This window comes from Salvelinus sp. IW2-2015, linkage group LG35, assembly GCF_002910315.2.
Source record: "Salvelinus sp. IW2-2015 linkage group LG35, ASM291031v2, whole genome shotgun sequence".
NCBI lineage: Eukaryota > Metazoa > Chordata > Actinopteri > Salmoniformes > Salmonidae > Salvelinus > Salvelinus sp. IW2-2015.
The window spans coordinates 9,247,059-9,260,178 of NC_036874.1; the positions used below are offsets into that span (position 1 = coordinate 9,247,059).

General features: G+C 42.5%; 1 protein-coding gene across 3 annotated transcripts in view; it reads left to right on the forward strand.

Annotated features, from left to right (window-relative positions):
• LOC111958911 (inactive phospholipase C-like protein 2) overlaps positions 1-13,120 on the forward strand; it is a 58,881-nt gene that overhangs the window by 36,356 nt on the left and 9,405 nt on the right. For 2 of the 3 annotated variants that reach the window (XM_023980254.2, XM_070437268.1), the window contains exons 3-4: positions 1,146-3,629; positions 7,407-7,610. In XM_023980254.2, the coding sequence (XP_023836022.1) occupies positions 1,146-3,629; positions 7,407-7,610 (2,688 nt within the window). Of the gene's footprint in view, positions 1-1,145; positions 3,630-7,406; positions 7,611-8,721; position 13,120 lie in introns of those variants that run through there. The other variant, XM_070437269.1, reaches the window with a different exon arrangement.

The window sequence follows — 13,120 nt, forward strand, 5'->3', positions numbered from 1 at the left end:
AGCAGTGCTCAGGTTAAAAACGTATTTAGAATATCCAAATAAATGACAAATATTCATGATACTATTCATATAGTGAAATTATTTCAAATCCCCATCCCTACTGCCTAAGCCCAACTGATTATATCCCATATACTGGCCGCTTCCTCTTTGATCGGAGTGTGACTTGCTTCCACAGAGTCAAGAATTTAACTGCACGCATTTCACAGAAATGTTTTAATTATTACATTTTATTCAGCCAAGTTTAGTTCGATAGTTCTCTCCCTCTGGGCTCTGCGATGTAGGGCTGAAAAGGAAACATTGATGACCTCTAGACCATAAAGGCCTGCCAACACCAGCAGCAACATGGACAAAGAGAATTAGCAGGCTGCCATACCGCTGCATTATGCCCAATATTTGAACATTGTGTTTTATACTTCACAATGCTCCTCGTAGCTATTTTAAGAAATTAAATCTATTATTTTTTTGGTCCTTCTGAAACTTATAAATCATAACTGTGCTTAATTAATACATATGCTCTGAGAGGTAAAATAATGTTTAATAGAGATTAATTTAGTAAATAATTTTTTCTGTGAAAAGCAATGCTCAGAATTTTAAATGTAAATATTTCTTTTTTACCTTTATTTAACTAGGCAAGTCAGTTAAGAACACATTTCTTATTTACAATGACAACCCACTGTTCCCCGGTAGGCCAACTGCCTTGTTCAGGGGCAGAAGGACAGAATTTTTWCCTTGTCAGCTCGGGGATTCGATCCAGCAACCTTTTGGTTACTGGCCCAACGCTCTAACCACTAGGCTACCTGCTTCCCCAAAAGAATTGCAGTTAGAAGTCACACTGACATTAGGCAGCTCCAATCATCAAGGAATGCTAAGGAGTTAAACAGATTTCATAGCAAATAGCAGTGAAGTAATCAACCCATTTCAATAGGCAGACACATGCGCAAATGCTTAGTCATACAGAGTCAGGAATACTCCCACTTTTTGAGTTGGCCTATAGTATATCTCATAAATTWAATATTTTGCTTCCAGCTCAGAAAAGTGATTTAAAGAGTATTCAGCTCCTCTTTTTAACTCTAAATATAAAGTGATTTACTTATTTTCTACTTGTTTACAGAACAGGTATTCAGGTTTTTCCTTGTCTTCCTCAGGATGGCTCCAGGCTGCGCAAAGAGAGGAAGAAGACGGTTTCCTTCAGCAGCATGCCCACTGAGAAGAAGATCAGCAGTGCGAGCGACTGCATCAACGCCATGGTGGACGGCTCGGAACTGAAGAAGGTCCGCTCCAACTCCCGCATTTACCACCGCTACTTCCTCCTGGACGCTGACATGCAGTCTCTAAGGTGGGAACCCTCCAAAAAAGAGTCAGAGAAAGCCAAAATTGATGTCAAGTCCATCAAAGAGGTGCGGACAGGGAAAAACACAGAAACGTTTAGGACCAACGGAATATATGATCAGATATCAGAGGACTGTGCCTTCTCAATCATCTATGGGGAGAACTATGAGTCTTTGGACTTGGTTGCAAACTCTGCCGATATGGCCAACATATGGGTGACCGGGCTTAGATACCTGATATCCTATGGGAAACACACKRTGAATATGATTGAYAGCAACCAGAACAACATGCGCTCCTCCTGGCTCGGTGACCTCTTTGAGSAGGCTGATGCKAACAACAGCAAGCARATCAGTCTYTGTGCTGCRGTMCAGCTAATTAAAAACCTAAACCCTGGWCTCAAAAARYTMAAGATTGAACTCAAGTTRAAGGAGTTTCACAAATCTAAAGATAAGGTGGGATGTGGTGTGACTAAGGAGGAGTTCATTGAAGTCTTTCATGACCTTTGCACAAGACCAGAAATGTATTTCCTTCTTGTCCAGTTCTCTAGCAACAAGGAATTTCTAGATACCAAGGACTTAACTATGTTTCTGGAGGCTGAGCAGGGTATGGCACAAGTAAGTGAAGACACCAGTCTGGAGGTCATTCAGAGCTATGAACCTTCGAAAGAGGGGCAGCTCAAGGGCTGGCTCTCCCTTGATGGGTTTACCAATTATCTCATGTCGCCAGAGTGCCACATKTTTGACCCTGAACAAAAAACAGTGTGTCAGGACATGAACCAGCCCTTGTCCCACTATTACATCAACGCTTCCCACAACACATACCTGATCGAGGATCAGTTTAGAGGCCCCTCTGACGTTACAGGCTACATCCGTGCCCTCAAGATGGGCTGTCGTAGTGTAGAACTAGATGTCTGGGATGGACCAGATAATGAGCCTGTCATTTACACTGGCCACACAATGACCTCGCAGATAGTCTTCTGCAGTGTCTGTGACGTCATCAACAAATATGCCTTTGTTGCATCTGACTTTCCCCTGATATTGTGTCTGGAGAACCACTGCTCCTTAAAGCAGCAGAGGGTCATGTTTCAGCACTTGAAAAAGATTCTTGGTGATAAGATTTACATGGATCCACCTTCACCTGAGGACAGCTACCTGCCCTCACCCTTTGACCTCAAGTGTAAGATCCTGCTGAAGGGGAAYAAGCTGGGCACGACCTGCATTAGTTCGGAGGGCGAAGTGACTGATGAGGATGAGGGGGCTGAGATGTCCCAAAGAATGAACATTGAACCCGATGAACAACAGAGCATCCCACTGAAAAAGTTCCAGCTGTCCAAGGACCTCTCTGACCTGGTAACGTTGTGTAAATCGATTGCGTTCAAAGACTTCCCAACAGCATTCCAAAGCCAGAAGCACTGGGAACTTTGCTCGTTCAATGAGGTCTTTGCCAGTCGCTGTGCCAATGACTTCCCAGGCGACTTTGTTAACTACAACAAGAAATTATTGGCAAGAGTCTACCCCAGCCCAATGCGGATCGACTCCAGTAACATGAACCCTCAGGACTTCTGGAAGTGTGGTTGCCAGATCGTGGCAATGAACTACCAGACCCCCGGCCTGATGATGGACCTAAACATTGGCTGGTTCCGTCAGAATGGGAACTGTGGGTATGTGCTGCGACCAGCCATAATGAGGGAGCAGGTGTCATATTTCAGTGCCAACACTAAAGACTCAGTACCTGGTGTGTCTCCTCAGCTCTTGCACATAAAAATCATAAGTGGACAAAACTTCCCCAAACCCAAAGGCTCAGGCTCCAAAGGAGATGTTGTTGACCCTTACGTCTATGTGGAGATCCATGGCATCCCTGCTGATTGTGCAGAGCAAAGGACTAAAACTGTCAATCAGAATGGGGAGAACCCACTGTTTGACGAAAGCTTTGAGTTTCAGATAAACCTACCTGAGTTGGCCATGGTGCGCTTCGTGGTGCTTGATGATGACTACATTGGRGACGAGTTCATCGGCCAGTACACAATCCCCTTCGAGTGTCTCCAGCCGGGATTCCGGCACATACCGTTACAATCGCTAACGGGGGAAGTCCTTCCCCACGCCTGGCTYTTRGTCCATGTGGCCATCACCAACCGAAGGGGRGGGGGCAAGCCTCACAAGAGGGGACTGTCTGTGCGTAAGGGCAAGAGAAGTCGGGAGTACGCCACCATGAGYGTMCTGGTCATCAAGGCTGTGGATGACATCTTCAAGACAGCCATACTGCCACTGAGGGAAGCCACCGACCTCAGAGAAAACATGCAGGTAAGGGAGTGAACATTATTTGTAATAAGGGTTACATGGAGAAAATCGACCTCTCTGAAATGAAAAATATATTTGACCTAATCCCTCACTGAATGTATTTTTTAAATTTTATAAGTGACCATCCCCTATACCCAAAATAGTAATTAAAACAAAGTGGATAGCAGAGAACATGTCTACTGTTTACCTCACGTCTTAGACAGACCAGGGCATCACATAGCAACGTAGGAATTCTTTATAGCGCTGAGGGCCAGGAGGTTGTGGGCTCACAGACCACCATGGACAACAGTAGAAGTGGAAAGATCTCCTTTATAGTAAAAGCATTGCCAGAATCTATTATTGTATTTGCAGGTCTGAGAAATGTTTTTCCTTTTTATAAAAATGTCAGGCAATTCTACATAATATTTTTTAATACCACACAAATTACCAAAATTACAGGCTAAGAATGGACTGAGCGATAGCTTATGTGTTCATCTTATCATATTTCTCCAATGCCAAATCGGTGTACTTGGTTTGCAACGAAGCTGTCCCTGTTTGCAAATGATTAGGAATCTTATCATGGTTCTTTTAAAAGTTAGGCCTACCTTTCCACCCCAGACAGAGTAGGCCTACTGACACATAAGCTTTACTGCTGGCTACTTTTCTTCTGTGGCTTAACCAACAAGAGATGGTCAGAAGGTTTCTCCTAAAAGCTGTCTGGGTTTAAAATCTTCTATTGTACATAGTGAACAGTTTAATCAATTGATAGTGACAGAATTAGATTACTTCCCAATCAAAGTCTGTTTTGTCTCATCGGCTATAGAAGGTTGTGGCTCAGCCTCTTAATGTCAAAGAAAGGATTCATCTGTGTCACGTCTTTCCTGGGTATTTTACAGCTTGTTTTAGCATAAAACATTGTGACCAAAGCACTGTTATCGATCACTTTTATATATCGGATCCCATTTAATTTTCTTCAAAATCTTAAGCTAACAAGGGGTAGGCCTGTGCTTTTTGCCATTAAAAAAAATAATAGATACCCTCTCAATTCGAGTGTTGGTTTTAACTTAACAGCCCTTCACTGACACGGGTAGGATATTTAAAGAATGCATGATGGGTAGAGGAATTGACTGACATCTATGGCTATAGCAGCCTATAGCCTAATTTCGACTGTCAGACAGGTAGGCCTGAGTAACCATTGTGTAAATTTTGATCCATCCCTAAGGATTGACTTGTAAAACATCACCAATTTATTCCTAGTTTCTATTGGCCAGGCTAGCCTACATTATGTAATATACTTATATGTGCATGCTTTAATAAAGTCGTGGATGAGTCGTTTGAATCCAAGTTTATTTACTCATCCGCCTACATGGGAATGTTCTTTGTTAGAATATGAACACTGACCCCTAGAGTCAAGCGGCGATCACAGCGAGATTTACTACAAAGGCTGTGTAGCATTTAAAAATAAAGTTCCTTTTGGCAAGAGAACACAAAGCCACCAAACTTGAATTTTTGATCTAATCCATGTGTATTGCACAACAGTCGAGACAGACTCAAGGAGACTTCGAAGCTCAGAGGCAGTCTGGTGACATCCCCACTGGAGCACTGAGGCCTGCGGTTGATATTCAGATATCCAGGTAGTGGCTTATGAGCATACCTTCTAATATATAAAATGGAAAACGTGTTATGTAATACTGCACTGTGGCGCTTATGGGCTTGTCAGTAATAATTCTAGAAGGAGATTACTGTCTAAAGGACAGATTACCACAAATTATGTTGAAGTGGAGCGGAAACGAGACTAGTGCGTCACCTATTTTCAAAAGAGCAAAAAACATATGGTGTTTTACTTCAAATTTTCACTCCGTAAACTGTTAGCAGCAATGATCAATCTTTTATTGGTTGAAAAAGGACATAACAGAAAGATATCGACCAAAAGATGAACAGTAGGCTATTGTTACCCACTACCCACATGACAATTTGCCTGTTCAGACTATCCACCTACATCTGCTTTTGTGCATTCCTGTGTGCTCACTAGGTTCCCACTGGGCCCCCCATGAGCTAGCCTACTTCAAACAGATGTTTTCTTCTGGTCTGAAGCAATACTGAGAAATGTGTCAGAAGGAAGTTGCCTAGTTGATTGTTCCCCCACTGTGTGGTTGGTCTTTTGTGGTGCATTATGCATTGTGTATTAGGGTTTATTTTGGTCGCTCTGTTTACATTGCAGTCATTATGTGATAACAGGCCACTGTCCCTGAGACTAACACATCTTGGGCGTTCTCTSTGTGGCTGTTTGTCCTCCCGGTTGTTTACACACAGTTTAAATTGGGCCTTTCACAGGAAGGTTAGGATTTGTGTGCGTGTGTGCGTGCGCACGTGTGCGTGTTATCGAATGACTAACAAAAACCAACAAAGGTTCTTGGAGGTAAGAAGTACTCTTAAAACCACTTCCTATCACAGGGTGTTTCTCTGTACTTATACTTCTGCTTCTAGCCTGTTAATTAGTAACTACATAGGCCACATTAACTTAGGTAACTTAACAAAGCTCAGTTGTTATTTTCTACGTTAGATTATTGAAAACATTAGGAATCATCTAATCACTGATCTTCATTCATAATGAATCAAATGAACCAGCTGCATGAGATAATTACTCAAGTCAACTTTGTCACAGCAGTGAGCTTTATCTTAAATGACTAAAAACCAAACTGAAATGAAAACAAATGGGAACACTGAACTGTAATAATTCACTTGTCATTCATGCCCTAGTACCCTTGAGGCTAATACTGTTTTGCAACTTTGTCTGCAATAGGGGTGTGAATGTTTTAACGTTAAAGAAATTGGGATCCTTAACGTTAAGATATTTTTTTTTTTTTTTTTTGTAGATCCAGAAAGTAAACGGCATAGTTGGTCAATTTCCTCAACAACTACGAGCTTTGACGCACGAGGCACTTCACTACTGTTTTGCTGCTCTGGCTACCACGCTGTGAACAGCGTGAAATGAACCCATGCATATGTGCAGATGCTGTGTGAGAATGACGTGTTGCATCTCTCTCATCTCAATATCCTAGCCTTTTCATTGAAGTTGCGAGACATTGACGGCCAAGAAATTGCGAGATATTGCATAGCGAGATAGAGCTTTTGATTGCCGATAAATAGCCTAGGCCAAGTGCACAGTTCTGACTGTCTGCCTGTTGGTCGACCTGCCTATACTGTGCCCCTCCCCTCTCTCTCCGTCCCTCGTTTGCTCGCTATGAAAGATGCAGGTGTTTTCAGAAGTACGGCAACTAATCAGTCTCCTCCATTCCCAAAATACTAAATCTTAGGAGTCGATTCCTAGCGGAATTTAATCTTGACACTCGAAATGGGTGTTGACACGTTATTTTGAAGTCTACTCTCCACCCCTACGTCATTGTCGTTAACAGTTGGAAAAATGGCTGAGAAAGGCAAGCGACAGCAGCAAAGTCCTGTATGGCAATACTTTGAGAAGGAAATGAAACATTGCGAGGTGGAATTGAGGTACATTTAATGCTTAACCATCTGAAAGGGACGCACCGTGTTGTTGCTGGCAGCAGCACATTGTGAATTCACATGGAATTTGATGAATGTTTATCGTTTTAACAAAATMGTTTAATTTGTCACATCCCTAGTCTGCAGTACAATATTCTGCATCTTGTCCATTTATGAAAGCTTGAGTTGTTTTTTATCTTCCACTTTGTCCAGTGTTCTTTGTCTTCAATACAACAACATGCTTAGTTMTTAGTTCATCATCAAACGGACACCAACCCAAGKTTTCATGTTCCTTTGCAGAATGCCATAGTGCCCTTCAAGGAACTGTGTGGCCTCTCGGCGGTGGCCAACCTGAAGCAGTGCATCCTGGCCCTGTCCTCCCGGCTGACGGGGGCTGACAACAACCCCCTCCTGGTGTTCAACCTCAAGGACCAGTACCCCACCATGGAGCCCCAGGGCCAGCTACCAGATGTCCTGAAGAAGGTGGTCACCACCTATGACATGGTGAGTACAGGAGGACTTTTGTTTGAACAGTATTATGTTTTATATATATTTTCTCCCTTTTGTTTTATAAGGTTAGTTGATAGAGGACATTATTTTTTAGGACCAGGACTTGAAATCTGGGATTTTAGACCACTACTAATGTGCTGGTTGTAAAAGCAACCTCAAAACACCTAGAAAATGAGTTTGATTCTAAGTCAAGAGGAGGGTTTAGTGGGATTTGAATGGTAACATGGGGGTAAGAGAGTTAGGTAGTAGGGCAGGGGTGGGTTGTTTTAATCAAGTAATTTAATCAATGTTGACAATGGACTGAAGTTATATAATTAAGCAATAAGGCATGAGGGGCTGTGGTATATGGCCAATATACCACGGCTATGGGCTGTTCTTAAGCACGACACATCGCAGAGTGCCTGGACACAGCCCTTAGCCGTGGTATACTGGCCATATACCACAAACCCCCGAGGTGCCTTATTGCTATTATAAACTGGTTACCAACGTAATTTAGAACAGCAAAAATAAGTGTTTTGTCATACCCATGGTATACGGTCTTATATACCACGGCTGTCAGCCAATCAGCATTCAGGGCTGGAAACACCCAGTTTATAATGTGTCATTGAGGCTATTTCAATACAGACCTATTACGCCTTACACCTCACCGTAATCAATGTACCTTAATAATAAAAGAGTGTTATAGAATGCCCTTCGTCCCCCATTTTGAATATTTCATTACTTATCTACTGTATTTGCTACAATATAGCGAGCAAGATAAAAACAACATGAAAGCTCTGCTAGATTATCCAACGTGGCCATGGAAAAACACTTTAGGAGCATCTGATATTTCATCCTCAAATCTGTAGCCTATTTGCTCTGAATATGTATTGAATACGCTTTAAAATATTCATACCTTGATATTTCTATTTGACACCAGCTGTTTTCTGTGTCAGACATGTTTGCAGTGTGCTGTGCACAAAGCATAAATCCTGGAAAAGTATTGGTGAAGCTTATTATTCACTGTAGAAACACAGGTCAAAGGCTACAGACTGCATTAGTACACCATTAGCATTGCCTGTCATTTACCTAATGTATTCATAATGTCTCATTCTCTTGACTTTAGAACCCCCACACAGAGCATGAAGGTAATGTGCTAACTAACCTGCGAACAGATGAATTGTGTAATTTTACTCAAAAGTGTCTCTCATTGAGAGTCATGGGCAGGCGTCAGTGAAGTTTGGATCATGAGTTAAGTGTTAGATATGGACTCTTGTGTGTCCTCAGCAATTTTGATGAAAATATGAAGTGAAAGAAGATCAAGTCGTGTACATTTTATGTAGAAGGACTGAGAAGCTCAGTTTGGGTGACTTTTTAAAAAGACATTCTACTCCAAAATGAATAAATACAATTATGCTGACATGCCCCCTGCCTGTGCTTCTCACAGAAAACACTTCATGTTACATTTTATTCCCCCAACATTTTCCCTGGTTGCCYCTATTCTTGCTCAACCAAATTCAGTTGAAGTCAGAAGTTTACATACACCTTAACCGAAGACATTTAAACTCAGTTTTTCACAATTTTTTACATTTAATCCTAGGAAGAATTCCCTGTTTTATGTCAGTTAGGATCACCACTTTATTTTAAGAATGTCAGAATAATAGTAGAGAATAATTTATTTATTTCAGCTTTTATTTCTTTCATCACATTCCCAGTGGGTCAGAAGTTGACATACACTCAATTCGTATTTGGTAGCATTGCCTATAAATTGTTTAACTTAGGTCAAACGTTTCGGGTAGCCTTCCACCAGCTTCCCACAATAAGTTGGGTGAATTTTGGCCCATTCCTCCTGACAGAGCTGGTGTAACTGAGTCAGGTTTGTAAGGCCTCCTTGCTCGCACACGCTTTTTCAGTTCAGCCGACAAATGTTCTATAGGATTGAGGTCAGGGCTTATACCTTGACTTTGTTTCCCTTAAGCCATTTTGCCACAACTTTGGAAGTATGCTTGGGGTCATTGTCCATTTGGAAGACCCATTTGCGACCAAGCTTTAACTTGCTGACTGATGTCTTGAGATGTTGCTTCAATAAATCCACAATTTTCCTGCCTCATGCTGCCATCTATTTTGTGAAGTGCACCAGTCCCTCCTGCAGCAAAGAGCCCCCACCAACATGATGCTGCCACCCCCGTGCTTCATGGTTGGGATGGTGTTCTTAGCTTAAAGTCTCCCCCTTTTTCCTCCAAACATAACGATGGTCATTATGGCTAAACAGTTCTATTTTTGTTTCATCAGACCAGAGGACATTTCTCCAAAAAGTACAATCTTTGTCCCCATGTGCAGTTGCAAACCGTAGTCTGGCTTTTTCATGGAGGTTTTGGAGCAGTGGCTTCTTCCTTACTGAGCGACCTTTCAGGTTATGTCGGCATAGGACTCGTTTTACTGTGGATATAGATACTTTTGTACCTGTTTCCTCCAGCATCTTCACAAGGTCCTTTGCTGTTGTTCTGGGATTGATTTGCACTTTTCGCACCAAAGGAGAGACAGAACGCATCTCCTTCCTGAGTGGTATGACGGCTGTGTGGTCCCATGGTGCTTATACTTGCGTACTATTGTTTGTATAGATAAACATGGTACCTTCAGGCGTTTGGAAATTGCTCCCAAGGTTGAATCAGACTTGTAGAGGTCTACAATTTTGATTTCTTTTGATTTTCCCATGATGTCAAGCAAAGAGGCACTGAGTTTGAAGGTAGGCCTTGATACATCCACAGGTACACCTCCAATTGACTCAAATGATGTCAATTAGCCTACCAGAAGCTTCTAAAGCCATGACATCAGTTTCTGGAATTTTCCAAACTGTTTAAAGGCACAGTCAACTCAGTGTATGTAAAACTTCTGACCCACTGGATTTGTGATACAGTGAATTATAAGTGAAATAATCTGTCCGTAAACAATTGTTGGAAAAATTACTTGTGTCATGCACAAAGTAGATGTCCTAACCGACTTGCCAAAACTATAGTTTGATAACAAGAAATTTGTGGAGTGGTTGAAAAACGAGTTTTAATGACTCCAACCTAAGTGTATGTAAACTTCCGACTTCAACTGTATGTAATCTGTCTCATCACAATTTAAGTCACTCCAAGTTACCCTACAATTGACCCGTGTTACGTTTTGGTCCACTCTCCCTGTGCACTCGAGGTGAATTGCGGAGCGGTATCGTGCTCAACCATGCCACTGCTAAACACTCTGGGTTTAAAATGGTGCATTTCAGAATATGTAGGAGTTGAGAAATAAATAAGTATGAATGGAAAGCCGGGATCCAACTCTTTTTAACAAATTCCCCCACGATTGAATTAAGAATTGTTGTGCATTGACTGCTTGTCAGATTGCAGGTTTCCCTCCCTATGGCCCTCGTAACTTGAATGCACTTTGAGAGGAACATTTCTCTCATAGAACACACAACATCAAGCTAACTAGGTAAATAGAAATACACTATTCTACTATGGGGTTGTCTGGTTTTTCTATTCATTACTTGTTTTGTTGCAGAGGAAAAGTAAACGTGGACTCTTCCAGTATCATCACAGTGCTCCTCTGCAGAAATTATCTTAATTGAATGTGCTGTTCTTCGTGTTGTAAATGTATTGTGTCGATTTTTCTAGAAAAAATGTAGGGAAGTACCAATGTATCACAAAGTACTAGTTTGTTAATGATAACTATTACCACTTTGAAGCCTTGTAAAACACTCCCAGTAGCACCACTAAATACACAAATCACCATAGCTAGTCTTTAGCGAGCAAAGCTAGCGTTGAGTTCAGCCGCTTACCTCACAATCCACTATAAATACCTCCCCATGTTGCTGTGTCTGTCACCCAAGGCTATAATTTCTTCACCCATTAGTAAAGTAATCAGTGTGCCTGACAGCCTCCAGCCCTGTTACTGCAGCTGTGGACTGTCACAAACAGCCCCCCCCCCTCCTCCCTCACACACCCCGCACGCCTCCCCCAGCTTAGTCACGACGTGTTACACTCATCACAGACTGTAGGAATGCTCTGGGTTGCACTCATAAAACTAGGTTTGATGCCCACCTCAATAAATATATAGGCCATATTGTTAATTGTCAGGGCTTTCAAATCATGTTGTAAATCACTCTTAATTTTCAAATTGATGTATCACCAAAGAACATGTTCTAATTGGTTTATTTCCTAATATCCCCACTTGGGTGTAGAGGGCTGGAGTCACTGTTTGAAACCTTCATCTCCATTTTCACTGCCTGAAGTGGAACGCCCAGCCCAGCAGTCCACCATGGACAAGCTGTCACAGACAGTCACAGTGCTGCTGATCCCCTCAGCTCCTGTCACATCGCTCTCAATGCTCCTAAGTAGGTACTCTCTTCTTTCTCACTGGCTGGAAAACTGGCACAGCAACAGGGATCGATCTCAGGGCCATGTTGTTGGGTCACCGGCCGACCGTCAGAGATTGACTTGGCAACTGGAGCTCTGCTGAAACAGCTGCCCACGCTCCCCACCCCAAGCCCACGCTCCCCACCCCAAGCCCCCGCCCGATCTGCCTTGGCAATGGAACAAGACTGTCTGCCTTTTATTATGTGACCTTGCAGTGCTCTTAAGTCACTGAGGGAATGTACAAGTCAATTACGCCAGAGCAGCGAATATAAAGCCCAACACCCGTGGCACTAATTGAAATGGAAGGCTGCCGTAACTGTGTCATCTCGCCCCAGAATCGCATTAAGAAACCTATTCTAATTTTAGATGATACATCATTTCCTTCAGATMATCGTATTAATTGCACTCCGAGAGACGGTAAGAAGGGAGAAAGATCCAGATGGTCGTATCCGTGTGTACGTCTCCTGGGTCGTGCAGTGGGTATTTACCAGGATCCATGACAGTAAACACACGCAACATTAACCTCCCGAAATACCCCCGATGTACCAGGGATGTATTTTGGGGTGTTTTATTTTTTGGTCATGCATTAGAAGTGCAAATGGGCCTCTCTGATCAGAGCCACCATGACAATTTTAACACAGTCATGGAGGTTAGAAGTGTGTGCACTTAATTAAGGCAGGGAGCTAAATGTAGCGGTCCGCTACCCAGCTGTGATGCCACAGATAAGGCTGTGTTACGCCTCTGAACAAGGCCTCTCCTATATACAACAGATTGCTATAATAACCTACTCTTGAAATCACATGTTTTCAGACCAACTCTGAAACTGGACTGGAGTGTCATATTTTATAACGGTAACATGCAATTACTGTAATACCCTAGTTGTCTTGCGAATTTCAATAACATACTCGTCGGATACACTCTCCTCCCTCTGTTTTTTACCGTGCCTCAGCACAACTCCCGCTGCTTGGCCCTTCTATCTCTGTAATAAGGGCCTAGGCTTCTTTCTCCCCTGCACTGGATACATACTCCGCAAAAAAAAAAAAATGAAGATAGCTCACTACCGCAGGATGCCAGGCTGCTGTAAAGGGAATAAGAGGTTCAACTGGACTGTCTGCTTTCTCCTCTCCT